The 25,490-nt window shown below is 42.4% G+C and overlaps 2 protein-coding genes across 3 annotated transcripts; one reads left to right on the forward strand and one right to left on the reverse strand.

Moving 5' to 3' along the window:
- Window positions 1–1,794: 1,794 nt before the first annotated feature.
- On the forward strand, window positions 1,795–8,230 carry IDI1 (isopentenyl-diphosphate delta isomerase 1). Of its 2 annotated transcripts, none has more exons than XM_069778159.1 (5): window positions 1,795–1,974; window positions 2,628–2,788; window positions 4,412–4,504; window positions 5,879–6,009; window positions 7,136–8,230. In XM_069778159.1, the coding sequence occupies exons 1-5, from the start codon at window positions 1,847–1,849 to the stop codon at window positions 7,451–7,453; spliced, it is 831 nt and encodes a 276-aa protein (XP_069634260.1). In that variant the 5' UTR covers window positions 1,795–1,846; the 3' UTR covers window positions 7,454–8,230. The 2 variants fall into 2 exon arrangements, with proteins under 2 accessions (XP_069634260.1, XP_069634259.1); XM_069778158.1 differs by having other exon boundaries at window positions 1,796–1,974; window positions 2,625–2,788.
- A 3,449-nt stretch (window positions 8,231–11,679) lies between these two features.
- On the reverse strand, window positions 11,680–24,549 carry GTPBP4 (GTP binding protein 4). The gene is made up of 17 exons (XM_069778157.1): window positions 24,398–24,549; window positions 23,476–23,646; window positions 22,097–22,200; window positions 21,883–22,019; window positions 21,176–21,276; window positions 20,713–20,805; window positions 20,003–20,194; window positions 19,854–19,919; window positions 17,466–17,555; window positions 16,898–17,008; window positions 16,549–16,626; window positions 16,389–16,440; window positions 15,727–15,827; window positions 14,647–14,844; window positions 13,670–13,735; window positions 12,397–12,531; window positions 11,680–11,879 (listed from the first exon to the last, which is right to left on the reverse strand). Exons 1-17 carry the CDS (start codon window positions 24,443–24,445, stop codon window positions 11,727–11,729), a joined length of 1,896 nt encoding a protein of 631 aa, XP_069634258.1. The 5' UTR covers window positions 24,446–24,549; the 3' UTR covers window positions 11,680–11,726.
- Window positions 24,550–25,490: the final 941 nt, after the last annotated feature.

Raw genomic sequence — 25,490 nt, forward strand, 5'->3', positions numbered from 1 at the left:
TTGAGAACTGTCTCCCATGGGAGGGACCCCATGCTGGAGCAGGGGAAGAGTGAGGAGTCCTGCCCCTGAGGAGGAAGGAGCGGCAGAGATGTATGATGAACTGACTGTAACCCCCATTCCCCGTCCCCCTGCACCGCTGGCGGGGGGGGTAGGTAGAGAATCCGGGAATGAAGCTGTGTCCCGGAAGAAGGGAGGGGTGGGGGGAAGGTGTTTTAAGATTTGGTTTTATTTCTCATTACCCTACTCTGGTTGCTTGGCAATAAATTAAGTTAATTTTCCCCAAGTTGAGTCTGTTTTGCCCATGACAGTAATTGGTTGAGTGATGTCTCCCTGTCCTTATCTCGACCCATGAGCCCTTTGTTGTATTTTCTCTCCCCTGTCCAGCTGAGGAGGGGGGAGTGATAGAGCAGCTTTGGTGGGCACCTGGTGTCCAGCCAGGGTTAACTCACCACACTAGTTCTTTTATGGAATCTAACCATAAATCCAAATCTATGGACAGGCGATAAATCAGCAGCAGAAGTCTTGCTCAGAAGGTGTTCAGCTATGGTGCCATGAAGTTTCCGTAGGGGCTGGTATTGAAGTTCCTCTGCCTTTAGACTGGGTATCTGTGCATGTCTAGAACTACCCTACCTGAGCAGTTCGTGACGTCTTGCCTGTGCTTGATTCTTATCCAGAAACCGAGTGTTTCTTTCTTTGTCCCTTAAGAACATAAGGAGTTAGGCAATTTCAGAGCTTGACTAACATAGTAACTGTTTTCTACAAACTGTAGCTGTCAGTGAAGGCGGGGAGGCAACTGGCCAACATTCCCCACCTCAGAGTGTGACAGGCTGTGATCTGTATGGCACACACTTAGCGTCTTCAAGGAATGCTACTACTGAGCAAAGAACATCCAAGATTAAATGTGCTACAGAGACCGCCAAAAAGGCCTGCAAGTCTACAGTCTTGTGGTTATGGCATCTACCTACAAGAATGCTCCCAGGACTGATTAGAAATTCAATCCTGGAACTGTTTGCCACAAACACAGGCGTGTTTGTAGGAGATGGCACTTCGGTGCTGTCCTTTGGTTTTCACGGATGGGTGGAAAGACAAGAGACAGTGCTTAATGTTAGAAATACTCAAACCTGCTTACTAAGGGAAGATACAGGCGCCTTGCATCTTTGCAAGTCACAGCAGCAGTACGTTTCGAGGCGGTTTTTCCCCCAGATGAAGGCCTGGCGACCACTCTCCTGCGGTGCCCTGCCTGGCCCGCACGGCACCCATTGACATCCAGCCTCGCCCCTGCCTGGCGAACTCGCCCGTCTGCCGTGGCGCTGGTTCCACCGTGTGACTGCGTGCCCCGGCACATTCCCGCCAACATTGGGCCTTGGCGTCGCCTCAGCGGCGCCTGCTGACAGAAGGCGTCCCAGAACCGCGCCTCGCCACCACAGCTCGGCTCGGAACGGGAGACCGCACCTCAGCAGCCGGCTGTCGGCTTAGCGCGATGCCCACCCGCACAGAGACGAGACAGCCCAGCCCGGCCCGGCCCAGTCCGGCCCAGTCCAGTCCAGTCCAGTCCGATCCAGTGCCGTCCAGCCCTGCCCTGCCGGAAACGGCTGAGCCCCGCCCGGCGTCGCCACGGCCTGACCCGGCTTCCCCGCTCCCATTGGCTGGCTCACCGCTATCCCCTCTCCGTATTGGTCAGCGCCTCTACCCGTCTGCGCTGCGGTTGGCTGCGGCCGACGCCTTTCCCCTCAGTCACTGTTATTCCCTCCTCCTGGGCAGCCCCCGGCCGCGGTGGGGCGATCGGGCGATGCGGTGACGTCGGTGTTCGGGGGCGCTGCCATTGGCGGCGGCGGGGTGACGGGCGATGTGGCGCGTGCTGCGCCCGGCCGTTGCTGCGGGCCGCCGCGGGGCCGCCACCCTTCAGGGGCGTCGCTGCCGCCAGCCGCTCGCGTCCGCCGCCGGCCTCTGCGGGGGGAAGGCCCGGGCCGAGAGGTGCGGGGGACGGAGGGGAAGGGGGCGGCTGGGGGACGGGGCTGGGGAGAGGGAGAGCGGGGGGCAGCTGCCGAGGGAGCGGGCTCGGCGGGGAAGGGGGCTGCGGGGGCACGGGAGCTGGCTGGAACATGCCCGCGGCGGGGCAGGGGCCGCCAAGACAGGGTTTGGGGGGTGGCGTGGAAGTGCCGGGGGGCTGCGTGGGCGGGTCGGCGAGTCCTTGAGTTCTTACGGGTTGGGGGGGGGCGGAATACTCGCGCCCGTGGCGTCTGGCATTGTAAATGTCACCCAGCGTCAGTGTGCAGGACCTGCGTAGGCTGTGGGGTTACGAAGGGTGAAAGTTGGAGCCGGGTTTCCTCTCCGGCCAGCCCGTCAAAATGTTACGGCGCGGCTGTCCCGCAGCAGCTGCTGCACGGGCTTTCAGAGAAACGGAAAAGAAACGTTTTGACCACGTAACAGATGTTGCTGTGGGTCTTGTATTGTGGGCAGGAAATTTCAGAAATCTGAAAGAACGTAAACCCCCAGAAATACAATTGGCACACAATTTACACCGTGTCGGAAAACCTAGCCGTTTGATTGTTTCTCACACTCTGCCCAGAACCTTACAGGTGTTATTATTACTAAATGACTCTTCTTCTCATCGTTTTTTTCAGTAGAACGCCTGCTGCCATCACGATGCCTGAAGTAAACACAGATCACCTGGATGAGCAGCAGGTGCAGCTCTTGGCAGAGATGTGCATCCTTATCGATGAAAATGATAATAAGATTGGAGCGGATACCAAGAAAAACTGTCACTTGAATGAAAACATTGATAAAGGTACAGCTTGCTTACCTTCTAATTGAACCATTAAGCTGATGAAATATTTTCAGGAATATAGTCATGATTAAATTAAAGGCGTAATCTTAGGTGAGTGCTGATCAAACCAGAGCAAGTACTTCCCCACGCCCGCCTCCTCCCCCACCTCCCAGTATCTAATTTAAAAATATTACAATATGGACAAACATACACTTGGAGGCAGTAGCAAAGGAGAGAAGTGTGTGATTGTGGGTATAAGCTGTATGCCTTAATAAATATTTTTGAATCACATTTTGATGATAAAATAGTATTGTTTTCCTATTATAGATACCTGATTCTCTGTATCTATGTACCTGATTCTAAAGAATGCCACTTCTTTGCTGAGTTCTTTTTAAGTAGAAGAGACTTTGATTTTTAAGTAGTTGTCATGGTTTAACCCTAGCTGGTAACTAAGCACCACACAGCTGCTCACTCACTCCCCCCACCCCCCCCCAGTGGGATGGGGGAGAGAATCAGGGGGAAAAAAAAGGTAAAACTCGTGGGTTGAGATAAGAACAGTTTAATAGAACAGAAAGGAAGAAACTAGTAATGATAATAATAACAATAATAAAATGACAATAATAATAAAAGAATTGGAATATACAAAACAAGTGATGCCCAATGCAATTGTTCACCACGCGCCAACCGATGCCCAGTTTGTCCCCAAGCAGCAATCTGCCCCCCCGGGCCAACTGCCCCCAGTTTATATACTGGTCATGACATCACATGCTATGGAATACCCCTTTGGCCAGTTTGGGTCAGCTGTCCTGGCTGTGTCCCCTCCCAACTTCTTCTGCCCCTCCAGCCTTCTTGCTGGCTGGGCATGAGAAGCTGAAAAATCCTTGACTTTAAACTAAATATTACTTAGCAACAACTGAAAACATCAGTTATCAACATTCTTCTCATAGTGAACCCAAAATGTAACACTATACCAGCTACTAGGAAGACAATTAACTCTATCCCAGGACAGTAGCTTACACAGAGTTCTACTTCAAATACTGCTAATAGAAAAGGTTTTTTTGTTGTGGTGATTCTAATTGATTGTGGGTTTTATTTGAGGTTGGTCAGATTCATGAGCCTCTCATAGTAGTTTGTGACCTCCTTTTCTATACTTGGGGGAAACATCTTCCTGAAGAGAGGAATAACAAAAGGTGCCCAAAATGGCAATTGTACCGTTATTAAGGGAGCCTATTTTTCATTGTACTTTTGCAATTCCTGAAGCGTCTTGAAATTCCATATAGTTTTTTAGGAATTTTTGAGTCATCTCTTTTTGATAGGAAATTTATAGATGCTGAGCCCTCCTTAGAAGCTTGCGCAAATGTGCATCTTCTGAATGGTGAACTGACCGAGTTTAGTAAAACTCTTCTGTTGCATTGTTGTTCTTAGCACTTTTCTAATTTCATAATGTTTTGCGTAAGCTGACATAGAAACCTGAACAGTAACTCTGAGTTTTTTATCAAATCCTTGGTTTTTAACATACATTAATTTTAAATTAGATTACTCGAAGATGAGGCTGCTCTAAGCCTTTAAACTGTCTTCATATGGTTTTTTCTCCTCTGTTAAATAGCTCTTCGATTTTTTTTTTTTTTTTTTTTTTTTTTTTAGGTTTACTGCACCGAGCTTTCAGTGTTTTCTTATTTAATACAGAAAATAAACTGTTGCTGCAGCAGAGGTCAAATGCAAAAATTACATTTCCAGGTTAGTACTGAAACACATTGTATTTATCAAAATGTTTTATTTAAATCAATATTTAAAAAAATACGCCAGTCTAATCTTGCAGCATAAGTCATTCTGAGGTTTTAGAATTTACTGCTTTGGAGAGGAGATACTTCTAAATACTTTTAAGAGTTCAAGATGTACTTATCTTGTGCTCCCATTAGCTTACTTCATCCACTAGCTTATTGTTGTATATGTTCTTGGGAAATTATTGTTCCCTGACATGTTTGATCCTGTTTATGCAAGCGCAGAGTGTGTGTTGTTTACCTTCTCTGCTGCAAGACATATTTAGTGGAGTTGAAGAAATTGCTCTGGTAGCTGTGGAGGATGTTCTCATTCCACTGGTAAAGACACGTAGTTGATGCATAGTGGAGCCCTGCTGCCTGGAAGCAGTTGCATTGTGCTTCAGCGAGATGGGTGGACCTTTATCTGTGTATGTCTTAACAAACACTTTTTTAACTGTAGAAGTGACACTGTGGCCAAACTATATAGTGCATGATTTTTTTGAAGACTCCTGAACTGTTACTATGAAATTGCAAATGGGATGGCATAACAATAAGAAGTGGAGTGAAAGAAAAATACCTTACATGAGAGGTGTTGGTGGAAGCATAAAGCTGTCTGTTTCAGAATTTTGGATTGAAAACAAATTCAAGTGTTTCTAACCCTCTTCAACTTGAGGAAGAAAGAAGTTTTTTTTCTTCCAAGGGAATCTTTAGAGATTTTTTTTTTAAATTTTTTCGTTGACTGCTATCTAATAAAAATGCTTCAGTGTTGTTTGTAGGTAATCTGGCTCTATTTTAGATGCTTTTGAGCTAGACTTTTACAGATAAAAGGTTGGCCGATCACAGTTATTCTACATAAATGAGAAGTAATTTTTAATATATGTGAAGCAGAGAATATAGAGGGTCTGTCCTTCAAACACGAGCATAAACTGCTTATTTACTTCTACTTACTGTCAGCTGGTCTTGAAGCTCTGGGAGTATTTTCAATATTCTGTTGCATATAAACTCCCAAAAGTAATTTTAATTAGCACTTGCAGGGTAAACAAGGTCTTTATAAACTGGGTCTCTAAGTAGATGCTATCTTGGGTATGAGAATGCATGTCTTCATGTGTATCAAACACTAACCTGCAAAGTGGTACTTGGTAGATGCAAATCCTGGTGCAAAATATGTAAAGAAAAATAAGAGGTGAAAATATCCTCCTTCCTCTCTGACCCTCCTCTGCAAAAAAAGAAACAAAGCTGTAATGTGTTGAATAACCATCCTATGTCTCCGGGGGTTTTTTGGTGGGTTTTTTGGTATTTTTTCCTAATACTTTATGTGTGTCAAAAGTGTACTGATACAAACTTCTTGCAGATTGTTTTACCAACACTTGTTGCAGTCATCCTCTAAGCTATCCACTAGAACTGGAAGAAAATAATGCCATTGGTGTTCGGAGAGCAGCACAGAGACGACTGAAAGCAGAGTTAGGAATTCCCATGGAGCAGGTAAAGGAGGAAGGGAGAAAGAGGAATTCTTGCCAATGTTTGCCATTTTACAGACTCACTGCATCAGGGTCAGCCTGAAACCTAAAAGTGAGTTTAACTTTGGAGATGTTGAGAACTGGGTGAATTTGAGACTTCTTCATCTATATTTCAGAGTCTCAAAGGCTTGTCTCAGTAAATGGTATTTTAGAATATTGCACTGCTCAAACTAAATGTGAGCCAAAGAGTAAATCGCACGGTAATGAAGGATTGTGTTGCTTCAGGTCTGACTATGGGTGCCTACGTGTTTTCCGGCTGGGCAGGCTGGGGACAGGCAATGTGCCGTCCTTCCTCCAGGCCGATGGCAGAGTGCTGTGTGCGTTCTGTACGACTGGTGCTCCTGGAGGGCATCGCTGTGAGCTGCTGCCAGCATCCGTGTACAAGTCCCTCTGCAATCCTGAGTTTCCTATGGGAAGTAGGGTGGTCTGGGCACTCGTTTCTTCCAGAGCAATCACACAGCCCATTTCTGGCTACCTGCCTTTCTGGTGGCAGTGAGGGAGTGCACAGAGAGCAGGGTGAAGCTGGCTGAACTATACTCGTGGTCGATACCCCTTTCCACATTTTGTAACTAACTGCATTTGTGTCGTGGGACATGGGAGAAGCAGTGTGCTACTGGGAAGCATGATGGTTAGGTTGTCCCCAGAATTAATTACCTCATCTGCAGCTTGCACAGATCCTGGTAGATCAGGGTTATGTGTGGTCTGTCAGTATGCAGTTCTGACCTTGGCTTTAAGTAGTTGTCAAGTGTTTTCCTTGGGAGGTAAGGGGCAGGTGCAAGCGTGTTCATCAGTGCTTCAGTAAGTGCATGTTAAGGTCTGGTAAACTTTATTTAAAACTTAATGTACAGAAGAAATCTGCTCAAAATATTACAGGGTGAGTCTGACTAGAGAAATGCTGTACAATTCATGTCATCGAAGTGCAATAAAATTGTTTTTTCATAGTAATTCTTCATGAAGAAGTACATTGCAGTTGTACACATGGGGGAAAAATAATGTTTAAGGAAGAGCGTAATACCTGTAATTCTTCTGTAATACCTGGTAGTGCAATTGTTCTGGTTTGGCACCAGTTCTGACAAGTGTTTTGGTTGTAGGTAACTCCCGAAGAAATCTCCTATCTGACACGAATTCACTACAAGGCCAAGTCTGATGGGATCTGGGGTGAACATGAGATAGACTATATCTTATTTGTACAGAAGGACGTAACGCTGAATCCCGATCCTAATGAGATCCAAAGCTACTGCTATGTGACACAGAAAGAACTGAAACAGCTCTTGGACAAAGCCTCCAAGAACGAAGTTAAGATTACTCCGTGGTTTAAACTAATTGCAGAGACCTTTCTTTTTAAGTGGTGGGATAACTTGCCTAACTTGAACAAATTTGTTGATCATGAAAAAATACACCGAATGTAAATAGCTGGGGTGAAAGATGCTGAAGGCTAGCAGTGATGTGCTGTCTCATTAATACTATGGTAACTTGTGACTTTTGAGTGCAGAAAAGCGATCCACCCGGAGCATGTTTAACAAAAACTTTATATAGAGATGGTTAGAGCCAATGTTTTTTCTTCTGTCTTCACCTGCTCTTCCCCCCAGCCCTGTTCCTCTTGGGTGAGTTAAGCTCGGATCTCACGTGAAATGGGTAATGGTAATGTAAGAAACCCCCTGGGTTCATCTTTCTCCATTACCTGGCATGATACGAAGGATCCTCAGCCTGTGCGTGCCCAGTTTGCTCTTCCCTCCTTGCATAACTACACACGCTGGCACAGAAGTTTGGGCACCTCCTGTCCAGCTCATTTGGTAGAGCTGGTACATTCCCAACTGTACAGGACTACACCTTCTAAAATAGTGACTAGAATTTGACTTCTGCACTGACGTTGAGAAGACTAGTTGCCTGAAGAAAAGAACAATTAAATCAAAGTAATCAGGATTATTTTAATTGCAGAAAGCAAATCTCTTCAGCTACTGTACTCTATAATTAACCAAGCTCATAAAAGCTTAAGTAATTGGATCGTCTGCGTGGACTGAGTTTCACTTTGAAGTGCTGCAATATGTGTCATAGCTTTAGATAATAAACATTGGGGGGGACATCTCAAAAAAAAAAAAAAAGGAAATAAAGAAAGAAAGGTTAATTATACCAAATGTAAATGGTACCTGCCTAATAAAGGAAGTAGCCTGTCTTTGGAGAAGGGATATGCATTCACTGACTCTTCTCTACCTTCCAGAGAACAAAGGCATCTTGATAAAAGCTTTTTTCCTGCAACACCTACTGTAATAGTCATTACTGGACAACTCAAACCCCTTGAACTCCAAAATTCAAGATTGACAATTTATGCACTTACACCAAGTCTTAATTTCAGTTAATCAGAAGTTGTACCAGAGTGCAGGAGCTAATCCTTTTTGATCTTGCAGTTCAATTGCTACTAACAGGAGTAAAATGGAAGGCACTTTTTAATAAGACAAAAACATCAAGGCTATCTCAATTTGAATTAAAGATTTTGGGGTTTGTTTGGGGTTTTTTCCCCCAAAAAAGCTTAATTGTGATTTCTTCTGTTAGCAGACTACTCAACCTAGATTTCTTAAGTTAACTTGTCCCAGAGGTGTCTTGATGAAATAAGATGTTTTTCATACCATCTCCTTGCATGTAAAACATGCTTGTAACTAGTCTGTCTGGTTTCAAGGTAAAACTGATTTTTTCCAGTAGTTAACATGTTTCTCTTTCTCATCCCAGTTGTGACTGCAGCACTGAAGCTTCTATGTGCCAGCACCTCTAGTGGCTCAAGACTTAAAGGTTTTAGAGCCAAGTTTGTTGTATGTTGACCTGAATTGATGTATTGTTATGATGGGTTGATGCTGGCTGGATACCAGGTGCCCACCAAAGCCGCTCTATCACTCCCCCCCTCAGCTGGACAAGGAAGAGAAAATATAACAAAAGGCTCATAGGTCAAGACAAGGACGGGGGGAGATCACTCAACCAATTATTGTCATAGGCAAAAAACAGACTTGACTTAGCGAAAGAACAAAATCAATTCAATTTACTACCAATCAAATCAAAACAAGGATAATGAGAAGTAAAACCAAATCTTAAAAACACCTTCCCCACACCCCTCCCTCCTTCCCAGGCTCAACTCCACTCCTGGTTCTCTCTACCTCCTCCCCCCCAGCAGCACAGGGGGACAGGGAATGGGGGTTATGGTCAGTTCATCACACCTTGTCTCTGCCGCTTCATCCTCTTCAGGGGCAGGACTCCTCACACTCTTCCCCTGCTCCAGCGTGGGGTCCCTCCCACAGGAGACAGTCCTCCATGAACTTCTCCAATGTGGGTCCTTCCCACGGGCTGCAGTTCTTCACGAACTGCTCCAACATGAGTCCCTTCTGTGGCATGCAGCCATTCAGGCACAGACTGCTCCAGCGTGGGCTCCTCTCTCCACAGGGCCACAGGTCCTGCCAGGAGCCTGCTCCAGCACGGGCTTCCCACGGGGTCACAGCCTACTTCGGGCACATCCCCCTGCTCCGGCGTGGGGTCCTCTCTCCCCGGGCTGCAGGTGGAGATCTGCTCCCCCGTGGACCTCCCTGGGCTGCAGGGGGACAGCCTGCCTCACCATGGTCTTCCCCACGGGCTGCAGGGGAATCTCTGCTCCGGCACCTGGAACACCTCCTCCCCCTCCTCCTGCACTGACCTGGGGGTCTGCAGGGTTGTTTCTCTCACATGCTCTAGCTCCTCTCTCTGGCTGCTGTTTCTGTTCTGCAGCAACTTTTTCCTCTTCTTATATCTGTTATCCCAGAGGTGCTGTCACTGTCACTGATGGGCTCAGCCTTGGCCAGCGGTGGGTCCATCTCAGAGCCGGCTGGCATTGGCACTGTCAGACACAGGGGAAGCTTCCAGCAGCTTCTCACAGAAGCCACCCTTGTAGCCCCCCCACTACCAAAACCTTGCCACACAAGCCCAATACAATTGTCTTGAAGCAAGTAATAGCGGTGAGGGAACAGTGATGCAATGTAACAGCTCTCCTGAATTCAGTGCAATCAGCCATACTACCTAAGTTAATGTATTAAGAGTACTTTTCAAATACTTACAAAATACTTTTTAAATAAAAGATTATCTTAAAAATAAGATTATGATTAAAATACCTAACCTAAAACCTTGGACCGTTGTTTTCTTTCCAGACTTTGAGCCGCATGGAAAACAATCTCTGACATTACTACACTGCAAACAACAACATGCCTACTAAAGGTCACTGAAGCAGTATGATGGGGGGTAGCAGGGCATAAATTTATTTCAACGAATTTCTACTTTTCTATTTCAAATGGCCAGCTTGGAGCAAAAGCTGACAAAAGCATAACCTGCAGTAGACTAATGTGCATAAGGAAGCTGAAAGCAAAGTTTTGCTAAAGAGGTCTTCAAAATCCCTTAGAAGTTTTGACATTAAAGTTTTTCTTGACATTGAACTTCTTTGCAGCATTACAATGTTTTTAATACCAAATTTATTACATGAATTAGATGAAGGAAACAATATGGATTTACACATAATGCTCCAATATGCTAAAGCTCACATCTGAACACTCAGCCTGTAGTGTTTAAAAATAGTTTAAAAAAAAATTAATAGTACTTTAAGGATTCTTCCCCCTTACCTTTTGGGGGTTTTGTTTGTTTTTAACATGCATATTTCATTGGATTCCAGTTTAATCTTTAAAACTGTGCATTTTAATTGTATTGTTCAGGCAGCACATTTATAATGCACAATTTTCCTAACCTCTAGGTAATTCCTACCTTGTTCTTGACCAGCTAGGGACAAAAAGGGAATATTTCACGTTTGACAATATATTTACCCTTGAACAGATACAGAATTTTTGTCCATCAGCTTCTGAAGAGAAAATGTTTTCCTAAGCAGAGAGTGACAGTAGCATAATTGACATGCACTCAGGACAAAATTCCAATCTGATCCTCATTTTCTACATAATCTGACATATTAATATTGATCTGAAATATTAAAAGTTCTAAGTTGTAATCTTCCCTGCCCATGCTGCCTTAGGTCATTACAGATGGCAGGTCAGTACTAAAACTGCAATGATTCCTCCAGCCTCAGTCACCGTTTAGCTGACTAAACTGGCGAGTATTTCTCCCATTCCTTCAAAACTGGTTCAGTGCATGAACACTGACTTTGTGCAGTACTTGTCAGTCTGCCATTACCTCCCCACCAATTTCAGCCTTCACCTACAACGTAAACTCACCACTTACTATATATCAAAGAACTAACTTGCACACAGAAACCCAAACCTTACTGATGCAGTACCTTATGAAGCTGTGCGCTTTTAATTCTGACAGCAGCTTTATTAACAAATACTTCATGTTTCTAGATTTAACCTCGTTTTAAATCTAGTTTTACATAAAACTTCAAATGCTTTATTGCTACATGATGGTCAGTAGTAAGAAAATGGAATGAAGTGGTATTTTTGATGGCTACTTAGAAATGGTTTGTGCCACTGCTATCAACAAATTTCTCATAGTATTATTAACCCACTTTAAAACACCAAGATCAAAGTATCAGAACTTTCCCTCTCCAAGCTTCAAGTATCTTAACCACTAACACAAAACACGTACTTTTAAAATATATTACTAAAAAGGAAAACAGGACTAGAAATTAGTTTTTAAAAGCTATGTTTAATTAGTTTTAATTCAGAAGACTGCTTATCTTCTCTGTGTTTTACCAGATTTTCTCTTTCCAGCCAGCAGATGTTTTGGCTTCAAGTCAAATATGTGTCTGTCTCCCTCTCCTTTCCTGCCCAGGCGATTCATTTTCTTCTGAGCTTTCTTTGCCATAGTCTTGACCTTCTTCACCATCTATTTAAAAACAAACAAACATGCAGAGTAACTTCCTTAGTAGCTCAGGCAACTAGCTTTACCTTTTAAAAAACCACAAAGCTAGATGATTTTAACAAGGACATTAACTAACACTGAACATACACCACCATCTGCAACTCTGGAACAGTATCACTGCAAGTGACACTAATCCTCCTTTGTGAAACTCTCCATTCTCCAGTACGCTAACAAAATGATCACACTATCCCTGGAATTCCTAACTTGCTAAAGGTGGAACTCCACAGTTTGCAGAACTCTTCCTTCATACTTGCATTTAGAGACAAAAATTCAAAATGTACTTTCTTACCCTGTATTATTACATGTTACTTGTACGAACGAAGTAGGCATTTTTAAAGTATAGAGAGTTCAAATGAACAGAAGATGAAGCTGCAAACAGAAGAAAGATGAACTCTGGACAAACATAACCAGCCTAGTATGAAGTTTCCCAGAAGCTGGTTTAAGTACAATCGTGCTGGTTTAATTGCTATAAATAACAAACCTTTTCATCACGAAGACCAGAAACATCCCGTGGTGTGCGAGAGGAGCTGCGACTGCGTGCCACAGATTTCGGGGTTTCAGACTCATCACGTTTACGTTTCCTTGTAACACTACGGGACCTTCTCACATAATGTGCCTGCAATTCAAAACATCACTTTAATCATTAGAAACAATCAGCTCAGACATGCTCCATTTCTAATTAGACTAATACAAAAAAACAGGAAGTGGACTGCTGTGATACATTATATTGGCTATCCCACAGTAACATAAAGACCTTGTCAACTGTTGATCACTGCCTTTCTGTCCTACAGTAATACTCAAATTTCGGTGAATATTAGCATATTCTTCACACAATTATTAACTCCAGTTTTCTGATTTTTTTTCTGAGTAGATGTATAAATAATGGATAAAAAGACACAGACAAATTAATGAATAGCAATACTGAAGCAATTTAGCAACAGCAAAAAAGCAATGAAGAAACCCACACTGATTTAGTGCCCTGTTTATAGAGCAAAGCCCTAAAGAATTTTGGACATGAAGACTTACCACCCTACAGTGTAAGTATTAAATTCCTCCTCACCGAGATCGCTCCTAAATCAACATGGCATGTCAGCTCTGAGAAGCATAAATGCTTGCTTCAGATGGGTAGTGTTGACATTCCTTGTTTCCTAACTCCTTGTTTAGTCAAAGAATTTAAGGTCTCAAGATGTAGATAGCCATAATACTGCTGGATTTGCTGTACAAAATGGATTTTTTAAAAATTTCTGATAAAATGAAATGTCTCCTGAAGGCAAATCTACGTTTGAAGTACTTTAGCTGCCTTACATCTAAAGATGCCGGCTGCCCTCAAAAACTTCAATAACAACTCACAGGATTAATGAACCGTGAAAAGATAAGCCTGATCTGACATTACTGCTATTTCTGACATAGTGTCTCATCCAACAAAGCAGACTTGAAAATTAAGTATGTTCAGCCAAACCCCGTTCTTGAATCCTATACAAATTCCAAAAGAGTTCTAACAGAAAGCAGTGCATACATATATATGCAATTCTTGATAAATGTTTATTTTTTCAGCCTACCCAACATGTTTTGATCACATCACTCAAAAATTCCAGTATCGACTGCCTCATCTGGGTTTCCTATTTTCTCCTTAATAAATCCCACCTCTCTCATGCCAACTGTAATACGCATTTCAAATGTGCTCAAAGAAATTTAGCATGTAATGACATTGATCTCTTTTACATAAACATTGTGTTTAATTAGCAAAAACTTACATCATCTTTATTAGTCATGTCCAGTCCAAGATCAGTCATTTCTTTCTCTAGCACCTTCCGCTGGACCTGTAAAAAGACAGTTAAAAAAACATGTTTGTTTCAAAAAAGTATGGTTCTATCTTATTTTTTTGTCTTAATATACCACCACAAGCCCATTATATTCACTACACATTTATTCCTTTGGCACATCCCACAAGCAGATAATGGAAGTCGTAACTTCACATTTCCTTGATTGCAATTTAATTCTCTTCACTGATAAATCCTTCTTCAAAGGATTGCAATGTCCCAGCATTCTCTAAAGATCTTTCAAATTGTTTGCCTTTTTGGGAGGAAGGTGACAAAGAGGGGTGTTTCAGTCAGAAATGTTTCCTTCTCTCCCAAGAGGCACACACTTTGGGGAAGATAAGAAATATTGCATGCAAAATCAGCAAGATTTATTTTCTCAAAATGTCTAGTTATCAGTTTATTACTTTGCAATCGTCCTGGACTGGTCACAAGAGATTCTGACATTAGGAAGAGTGATACCTAGCTTCCAAAAAGAAACATACAATCTTTTCCAGCATAAGGAGGGCCCCATAAGAAATTTTACATGATTGTGATTTTAAGTAATTATACAATTCTCCTAATTATTTGAATTTAGAATAAACAAACAAACAACAACAATAACAACAATATATGATACAGCAACCCAATTAGAGCTGAACTGTATTCTTGAAAACTTTTTCTCCAATATACGTGGAATTTTACAAAAGACTCACTTGTATGGCACAAAAAAAGGGCTACTATCACTCATTTGGTTTGGCCTCCACAACTAGGTAGTGACCAGAATGCCTAGGAGGACAGAAGGAAGCAAGTAGCAAGTGAGATGGCCAAACATGAGAAAAAGTGATCAGTTCCACTACCCAATACTGGTTTATGTTTTCATGAAGTTATTATACATCAGCAAGATTTTACTACAGAATATGTTCTATACTTGCCTTTTTAGCTGTTCTAGGCATCCTCGGACCTCGAGTATCTTTTTCCTTTGACTGCAGGATTTTCAGTTTCTTCTTTTCTCGGATCTGTTTTGCCAACTGTCGGATTTCCATCATTTCTTCATCTTCACTTTCTGGTTCACTGTCATATTCTCCAGCAGCTTCTCTCAGCTCTTCCTCTTTCTCCAGTTCTTCCAGTTTCTTAGATTTTGAAGAGATGAAATGAAAATCAAGATGCTCATCAAATCCTTGACTTAGAATCCTCAACAATACATTTTTGCATGGCCCAGGGCCATGACAGTATGCAGACCCTTCAAAGAAGGAACTACATTACCCAACAATGACCCCTCCAGCCATACTTAATGCAGTTGGTGATACAGATGACTGCAAACCTATGGGGGACACTACTACGCAGATTTATTTGATCACATAGCATTATAGTCTGGAGCTGCCCACTGCGTGAATGCAGATGTACTATACCGTGACCTGTGCTAGTTGTGCCATTTCTGGAAACACACTCTGAAAAAAACTTTCTCTTTCTACATTTAGCACAAGTCTGGAACACCAGCAATTCAGATGAACCCAACTGCAGAACCGGCAGGCTCTGTAGTCTGCACTCACTGCTTCTCCTCAACAACCAGCAAGAAATAAGAACAGTGCTCGTTATTAAATAAAAATGTTATAAATTGAGAATTCAGTCCACCTCCTTTAACGTCATACTCCAGCAGACATAGATTTGATGAGTGAATTTCATATTATTAATAATACATAAAATTTGTTAGCTACATTCCTTCTGGCTTAACTCAAAAAATGAAGAAATATAACTTCTCCTGCAAACCTTATATTTTAGGATGGAAAAGATAAGATCACTATCATTCTGACAAGGTAAAGCAATTTTCCATTCTGAAATTCTGTCCTTGGTCATTCAGAAAACAGTATCTTTTCCCATGGGAAGTGCAGACAATGTAAAAGAACTTGTTCTCATGACATACTGTTTTTAATCTACAAATACAGTAATTTACACTAAACAAATAAAGGGATAAAGAGGCAAGAAAAGTGTAAAAAGAATAATTGAAAACTCACTTTCATTATATCCGGATCAATGTAGTCAAGTATATTATGACCTTCCCATATCTCTGGTATCTTATCATATTTTTCAGATGAATTCATTAAGTCCCAGTATTCTTAAAAATATAACAAAAGTTAATAAAGAGACAAAAATAATTTCAAAGAATGTTCAATGACAGAAAACAACATTCAGATCATAATAAAAAAAAAAGTACCATATCCTTAAGTGGCAAGAATTTGGTAGCATCTCTGACATATTCACAAACACTTCTAACTCCTTCCTACCACCAAATATTGTTCAATGACATGATCCACTGCCAAACCATAATAAGCAACAGATACTCAGCTGAAACAAAATACATGCATTCTCTCTCATATTGATACTTTCTTAACAAAGAGAGCATCAAGAATTAATGAGGTAGTACAATATAAAATGGAAGGGAAAAAAAACACTTGAATCATCAGACCAGTCATTGTATGTCTGGGACTCTATAACAGGAAACAACCGAGTGGTATTATGACATGAGTTCTGGAACAGATAGTATGCAACGGTATAGTATGCATAGTATGGCATTGGTAATTAGTTGAAAAGAGTCAGGTTTAGGTATTCTCCCTTAAGACTGAAATAGCCAAACTTTACTGCTTAATAATAATACTGATTTTTAGATAATACTTACTCTGAAGATCCAAAACATAATCATCTCCCATTTCAAGTTCAAGATCTCTCTCCTGCAAAGACATGTGTGGCTTTATATACCATCTAATTTAAAATCTATGGGCTAATACAGCAGATTTAAAATCCATTTGCTCATTTCCTAATTAAGAGATGCCACTTACCAATTTCCTCCTGGGTGTGTCTACTTCCATGCGTTTCTTACGTGTTACTGCTCCCTCAGGTATAAAAGGCAGCCGCTCCTGAAATTAATGCAACAACCCACCCCAATAAAAAAGGGAAAAAAAGTTTGAATCTTTTTTTTTTTTATAATGCTATAAATCACCATTGCAGAGTAATGTACTTCTAAAGAATAAAAATGCCAAGCTGATTATCCCACCAGCAAAGGCAGTTACAGATAAAAAATAAGCAAATTTCACCATATTAATCTGTTCACATGTTAAGACAAGAGAATTCTTATTCTACTTAAGAAGTGCTGGGAAATACACTAAGAAGTGTAAAGATGTAGCCTACCTTGTTATCTCTTTTGGTTGGCATGGCCAAGTGTAATCTATTCAATACTTCATTCACTTTATTTCCTTTCATTTTAGTATCAACACGATGGGCCAACAGTCTGTCACAGGCCTGAAAGCGTACATGACAACATTAGGTAAGGAATGAAGCCTTCCTGATACAACAAATGACACAGTAGGCTTTCAATCCCAAATATCTCACTTCACATCTCATCTTCTCTCTAATATCTTACCTCTCTAGCTCTCAAGAAAGCACTGAATTATTTTATATAAAAAGTATCATGGGAAGATGTATGCGATCCTTTTATTTTTTTTTATGATGAGCTGACAATAAGAGAAAGCAACAGGACTCAGAAAAAAATCACCAAATGTTTTTTAAAATATGACTTTTATTAGATATCATTTTTCATTTGCACCCAAGTCCACTGAGGCTCAACAGGCTACAAAGGATAACATACTTAAAGTTTATCAATCACTGTAATGCACAGTTCAACTGAGATTAAATTCATACAAATGAGGCAAAATGTTAGCTGTTCATTTGGAATGAAATTGAGAGAAGAGAGACTTACCTCTGTTTTAACTTGCATTACACCTTCTTCTGTTAGAGTACTTGTCTCTATTACAGAAAATCCTTCTGCTTCAAAAGTTTCAAATATTTTCTAAAATAGAAACATCCCAAAGAATGACATTCTGCTCATTTCTTAATATACTGATACATTAAGAACAGAACTCTTAATCCAATATCAATACATGCAACTTGTTACTATTTTATTAGAACGTGTTTCTAAAAACATGACAGAAACTTTACAACTACAGTTCTATTTAATCTGTTTCTTCTTTTATAAGCAAATAACTACTTTCTAAAAGGCACCTATAAATGACCCATAAGGAAAAAAGAAAAAGAAAAAAACAGTGACAGAAACACAAATTCTATGTGTCCTTGAACTTGTAGATACATAAGAAATAGCCCTGCATATACACAACGCGTTGCCCAGCGGGACCTTCTACTGCAACTGTTCAGCTACACCTCTCAGTGTAGTGCTCATTGTCTCTGAACTTTTACTGAAATAATTATTGAACAAGGCTATTCAGTCTTACTTCCAACTACAGTAGTAACTGAAAGTTCCCACAGCGTCAGAGATTTCTGAAACCACTAAGGACTTACTTTCTGTCTCGCATTTACGATATTCAGGCAAGCATATACATTATCATAGAATCATAGAATCATTTAGGTTGGAAAAGACCTTCAAGATCATCGAGTCCAACCATCAACCATGCCCAATACGCCATGTTCTGGAGTGCCTTGTCTACGTGCTTTTTGAACACCTCCAGGGATGGTGACTCAACCACTTCCCTGGGCAGCCTTTTTCAAGACCTGACAACCCTTTCAGTAAAGAAATTTTTCCTAATATCCAACCTAAACCTCCCCTGCCACAACTTTGAGGACATTTCCTCTCGTCCCATCACCAGCCACCTGACAGAAGAGACCAGCACCCACCTCACTACAACCCCCTTTCAGGTAGTTGTAGAGAGCGATGAGGTCTCCCCTTAGCCTCCTTCTCTCCAGACTAAACAGCCCCAGTTCCCTCAGCCACTCCTCATAAGACTTGTGTTCCAGGCCCCTCACCAACTTAGTTGCCCTTCTCTGGACATGTTCCAGCAGCTCAATGTCTTTCCTGTAGTGAGGGGCCCAAAACTGAACACAGTACTCAAGGTGCAGCCTCACCAGTGCCGAATACAGGGGAACAATCACTTCCCCACTCCTGCTGGCCACACTGTTTCTGATACAGGCCAGGATGCCATTGGCCTTCTTGGCCACCTGGGCACACTGCTGGCTCATATCCAGCCGGCTGTCAACCAGCACCCCCAGGTCCTTTTCTGCCGGGCAGCTTTCCAGCCACTCATAGAATCATAGAATCATTTAGGTTGGAAAAGACCTTCAACATCATTGAGTCCAACCATTAACCAGGTCCACTAAACCATGTCCTGAAGTACCCTGTCCACTCGCTTTTTGAGTATCTCCAGGGAAACCACTTCCCTGGGCAGCCCATTCCAATGTCCCCAAGCCTGTAGCACTGCATGGGGCTGTTGTGACCCAAGTGCAGGACCCTGCACTTGGCCTTGTTGAACCTCATACAATTGGCCTCAACACATCGATCCAGCCTGTCCAGATCCCTCTGTAGAGCCTTCCTGCCCTCGAGCAGATCAACCCTCCCTCCCAACTTGGTGTCATCTGCAAACTTACTGAGGGTGCACCCGATCCCCTCATCCAGATCACTGATAAAGATATTAAACAGAACTGGCCCCAATACTGAGCCCTGGGGAACACCACCTGTGACCTGCTGCCAACTGGATTTCACCCCATTCACCACAACCCTCTGGGATCCTCCATCCAGCCAGTTTTTTGCCCAGCGAAGAGTACACTTGTCTAAGCCATGAGATGCCAGCTTCTCAAGGAGTATGCTATGAGAGACCATGTCAAAGGCCTTACTGAAGTTGAGATAGACAACATCCACAGCCTTGCCCTCATCCACTAGGCAGGTCACCTGGTCACAGAAGGAGATCAGGTTGGTCAAGCAGGACCTGCCTTTCATGAACCCATGCTGACTGGGCCTGATTCCCTGGTTGTCCTGGACTTGCCATGTGAGCACACTCAAGACGAACTGTTCCATAATCTTGCCCAGTACCGAGGTCAAGCTGACAGGCCTGTAGTTCCCTGGATCCTCCCTCCGACCCTTCTTGTAAGTGGACGTCACATTGGCAAGCAAAGTACACAGTACTTAAGAAAGATATGGGTCAAGACCTGGAAAGCTACTTTCCATTACACTATTAAACAGTTAGATAAAGAAATGATCATGTAAAAGTTTTTGCCCAATACAAATGATAGCCATCCACAACACTTGCGCCTATTTTTGTAAATGTCGGAAGAGAGAGAGAGGTGGGAGAAGTAGTCTAACCTGACTCTCTTCAGGAAGTTCTGCAATCCTCTTCACGTCACATTTGTTTGCAACAATTATAAGTGGCTAATAAAAAGAAAAAAAGAATCATAATTGAAGTTATCATGTTATAAAAACCTGGGGGTTATTAATAATGTAAACAAACCTACCTTGTTAGCAAACAGGGGCTTGATATTTCTGAAGAGCTCTACTTGCTCCTCCAGGCTATGTCCGCACTGCTCAGACACATCCATCACGTAAAGCACAGCAGCACGAAGATGTGCAAGCGCAGTTATAGCCTGCATCTCAATGGTGTTCCTATCCTCCAAAGGATGATCCAAAATACCAGGAGTATCTACTACCTAAAATTAATGTAACTGTCAGGCCTTACTACAGGATAATTGATATGCTATTTCAGGACATGTGCTTGATTTCTGGTCAATATTGTCTTTTTTAAGACAGCACTATTCTTTCCTTTCAGTCAAAAGTAAGACTGTAAACTCAGCCAAATTTAGAATGTGAAAATGGAGTAATAGGAGAAGGATGAGGTTTCAGAATAACCAACACTCCAAGTATTGAACAAGTAGGAAAAGCCCTGCCCCAACCTGGCCCAGAATTTGACAGTGATAAAAAGTGAGCTGGCTTTAGTCAGTAATTCCATTGCCATTCTTCCCTCAAATTGAAAACACACCCATACATGTACATTTTTAGAATAGCTTTTGACTACTGCCCTCACTTGGCACACTGTACCTTGCGCAGCAGCTCTCAGACATAGTGTGTCTCATCAAGACACAAAAATGCAATTCACACTGCAAAATGGCAAACCAGATTACACCCAGTTAATTCTTTAAAGAAAATGCAAAATAGTAACAGTTCTTACCTGCCAACGCAGATACTTATAATCCATATGTCCCACAAAGAGAGATTTTGTGGTAAAAGCATAAGGCTGCACTTCTACATCTGCTCTTGTAACCTTAAAACAAGATTTATTCACACACATTTACTGAAAATTTCCTGCAAGCAGTGTATCATAATTATAATAAACTTCCTTTGCTACAAAAAAAGCTAAAAACAGTTATTCTGGCTTCTCTGCAAAAATTATCTATCAGAAAATATGTTAATGGGATACAGGCTATTTTGGAAAAGATAATAATTTTTAAGAGTGAAATATATTGTAGTTTTCCATTTATCCCTCCAGGAATTTCATTCAACCCTTACTCACACATTTGAATTTGCTGATGCTCACAGCAGACAGTGCCATAATGATATCAAATTGTTTAAATGTTACCTTGTTTTAACTAAATGGTACTCAGTATTATTTTTGAAAAAAACCATTCACATACCTTATTTATAAAGCTAGATTTTCCAACATTTGGGTAGCCACACAACAGAAGAGTTCTTGTATTGGGATCGATGGTTGGCAAACGAGACAAATGTTGTCGCACTGAAATGTTAAGAATATTTTTTAAGTATTTGCAATAATTTAAGTTTTACTGAAACGGAATTAAAATTCATATGCTGAACTGTTTATATACAAATTAATAACTTTTCTGACATAATTTAATTGATCATTTATGAAAACATATAATACTTTGTAAACTCCACAAGTATCTACGTACAACAAAAAAAGAAACTTAATAAATATTTAAAAAATGAAGACCACTATCTTTTAGCTAGAATGACCCCATCAAATCAGGCAATATAACCTGAAGGAATAATAAGCCTGAAGTAAGGCGTATTGTTTGGAAAATTTTTAGCAATATTTTTCAAATATATGTTAGTGAAAATAACGATAAATAAAAGCATGGCTATGACTTCTAAGAAAAGAAAAACATTTTAGAACTGTTAGTAATAAAATAAAATTTAAAGACTTTTCAAAGAGAAAACTATTTAGTTAAAAAATAAATTCTAAATATTTGGGGATTTTGAAACTATTTCTATGTTTCCTGTGTCTATATTCTGTACTAAACACATTCTGCTGTTATTAAGTGTAAGAATAAATTTTACATCCAATTCACATGCCTTATATTAGCCTATTTTTAACACAAACCTTGCTCCAAATATTCCAAGCTTTGTTTCTGTCTTTTGATAATTGTGCACATTCGTCCCAGAGCAGCACGTTTCAGCTGTTTGCAGCGGTAAAGGGAATCACCATACTTCATCAGCCGCACATAGTCTTTAGCAACACTGTGGAGACAAGAAACAAGAATTTAGCCAACAGTCAACCAGGCAGGTACAAAATTGAAGAAATTAATGTCCCTTACTTGTCAATCAGATTCTTGGCAATATTAATCTGCCCCAAAGCCAGCTTGTAGTGATCTTTGTCATAGAGAACATTCATCAAATCTGCATAAAAAGGATGAATATCCTAAAACAAAAGCATAAAGCAAAATTAAGCCTAATATTTTCTTTTTAAGATGACTATTTCTTGGCAACTATGTAAGTTCTTTTTTTTTCTCCAGTACAGCAACACAAAAAACAGTTTTCATTACTATCTTATGTAAGAAAAATAATCTGCTTGGTCACTAAATGCATAAATCTTAAATCACTTTGAATTTCTTTTGCAAACACATCTTGGACTCATACATATGAAGCTTCCATTTGATTTTTTGCTTTGTAAAATACTTTGTATTACAACTTTGAAAGGTTTTTTTTTTAAATAAGAAACTGCAAGAAGCCTGCAGAAGTAGTTTCTAAAAGCAAATTCACACTATACCAGAAACACAGCAACAATATTAATTCCTCCCTTTTTCTGAGCGCTACATTAAATTTCTGTTCAAGACTGGGTAAGAAGGGTTTCTTCAACTCCCAAATAAATCCTTTAGCTTTCCAAGGAAGCAGAATCTTTGGTTCAAATCTTTTAAACAAAATATTTCAGCTACTTATGTATTTATTTGCAGAATTTTCATCATGTGATGTTCAACAAAACACACAAGATATCTGTGGGAGTTCTGCAGTAATACTCACCGGATATGAAAACATCAGGAAAAAATATTATTGCAGGTCAACAATTTAAGCATGAGCAGAAAACTGCCTACATAAAAAGCCCCACTGGACATGTGGATCCAGTTGCAGTTGTTGGGAAGTTCAGACTATGTGCATCTTGTCAGAGTTTGTTTCCAACACTATCCTTTATGGGGCCAAGAACAATGTTTATGTTATCAAAGTAACTTCTGAAGAACTGAAGATGGGAAGCAATGCGATATATTTGGACATTTCTTACTTCCTGCAAGTATCTTCTAGGGAAGACTAATCATAAGCACAATTTACATAGACAAAGAAGAAATAAGCAGACACAACATACTTAAAAAACCCCACACTTTCTTTCTCTTCATTCAACAGCAACTTCTGGCAAACATATTTGATCAGCTAAAACCTTCTAAAACCCACCCTTCGATGACCATCCATGGGCACAATTTAGACTTCCTTTTTTAGTAGGAACATACTATTTTTGCAGAACAAGTTTGCCTAAAATTACTCCCAGTAAAATCTACTGGGAATCAGTCAAAATCATCTACACAGTGAATCAGCAAGATGCCACTCAGGCCAAAATAAACTCAAATAAAACCAATATGCTGTTGAGGAAGTATTCCTAATACCGTGAAAGCAAAGGTCCTTTATGATCAAATGACAAAACACTTACATCTAATTTGGGGAAATCTGTTAAGATCTGAGTGAGTCTATCATGGTAATTTTGTTGAGTATATTTGACTTTTCGCATGTAAAAATGTCGAATCCGATGGATTTGATAATGTTTATGAATGACAGTTGGGGTCTTCCGCTGAGTCTTTGACAATGTCAAATCTATGAAGTCCTGCAATGAAGGAAAAATAATTATACAAATTCTCAAGTTCTTATAAAGCCATAAATTTCATTTTGGTGGAGGAGCACGCAGGCCAGTTAACCGCCTCCACACCATACATGGTTTGCAACGTATGTTTTAGGATAGGTTCCCATCTCTGGGTAATAACAAGCAGTTTGTACATTCCCCTCTGGTTTTCATTTCAACTGACTGAGGGTTGGCCTCCCATCCACACCTGCCACAGCAGCAGCTCGGGCAGCAACATGACAGGTACTGAGGAAGCACAGCAGGCCCAAAACCCCGCGAGGAGCTCCATGCACCATACTTTTAACGAAAACTCCTTCCTCAGACTAGGTGAAAACTTCATTTTGAACGAGCGCGCAGGGATGAGGCTAAGCATGACACGGGGTTGGAAAACAGGGGGGATTTTTGTAGGGACCACCCCGACACCCCTGCGGGGCTGAGGAGAAGAGCAGCCCCAGTATCCCTCCTCAGGCCGCAGTGCCCCTCTCTGACAGGAACCCCCGCTCCCCCCCACACCACCCCCCGCATGGTACAGGCCGCCGGGCCCAGGAGCACTAGCCCAGGGCGAGCCCACGCGTCCCGCGGGAGGGGCAGGCGGCGAAGGCCGAGGCCACGCCGGCAGCGCGGGGCGGGTAGCGCTCTCCTCACGCGCGGCACGAGCGAGCCGCCGCCTCGCGGGAGGGGCTCTCCCCGCGCCGAGGGGCGCCGAGGGGCGGCCGAGGGGGCGCGACGCCATTACCTTGGCGGACGGCACCACCGTAATCTTCTTGAAGTTGTAGAGCGCCATGTCGCCCGGCCGCCCGAGCCCAGCCGCACGCCGCCGGAAGAGAGAGCGGGGCAGCACCTCTCGCGAGAGACCCGCGCTTCCGTCCCCGGGAGGCAGGGCCGGGCTGAGGGCGGCCGCGGCCGAGGGGCTGCCTGGCGGCCCACCGCCCCCGTGCGGGCTCCAGGGCTGGGGAGACCCAGTCCGGCTTCGCTTGGGCCTCCCTCCCGCCGGACTGCGTGAGCTCGGGGTGCTGCGCGGCCGGTGGCAGGGTTGCTGGGGCCCGGACGGGCCTCGGGAGGCTCTGGGGGGCCCTGCCGTGGGGAGCGACACGCTGGATTAATTTGGGGTTTTACTGGAGAAGGACCAAGCCGTGAGCAGAGGTTCAAGAAATGGCCTGTTAGTATGTTCTAGACCAGTCACGTTGTGTGGCCTGTAGGAACGCGAAGGCAAAACAGATCCTCACCCTGCTCAGTGATGTGATTGAAGGCTAGTTTCCACTAGCGCAAAGCAGGGGAGAACAAGGATCGGGGAAGGGACCCCGGTAACCCTACCGGTGCCAAGGGGCCCCTGACCCGTCTCCTCCCCAGGCTGGCACAGCAAGCAGTCTGCCCTGTGGCCCAGGAGTGTCACCCACCAGGTGGGTCAACAGGAGCAGCTCTCTGGATCACCCTGCAGATTGGAGGGGTTGCTGCCTGCAGGGGTGTGGGGGTCCTTATGGGATGCCTGGAAGAGCATCTTGTCATCGTACAAGACATACGGGCTGTTTAGAGAAAGGACCAAAGCTGGGAAAAGGGAGAGATTAAGGTGGATAAGGGAGGAAGAGGTGTAGGAAAAGGGAGAGAAAAGGGGGTAAAAGGCCGGTAGCACGCCACCAGGCTGGCCAGTACACGTGTCTGACCATGGTCTGCACACCCAATCACAACAGTCTGTCCTGCCCTATTAAACTCCATTTCTAACCATTTCCTTGGTTAAGGGGGCTCTGTGTTCTGTGTCTGTGTGTATGGAGCCAAGTGCCTGCCACAGGAAAAGGGGCAAAGATTCACAGCGGCCATGTGTCTGGGGTGCC

This window comes from Haliaeetus albicilla, chromosome 2, assembly GCF_947461875.1.
Source record: "Haliaeetus albicilla chromosome 2, bHalAlb1.1, whole genome shotgun sequence".
Classification (NCBI taxonomy): Eukaryota; Metazoa; Chordata; class Aves; order Accipitriformes; family Accipitridae; genus Haliaeetus; species Haliaeetus albicilla.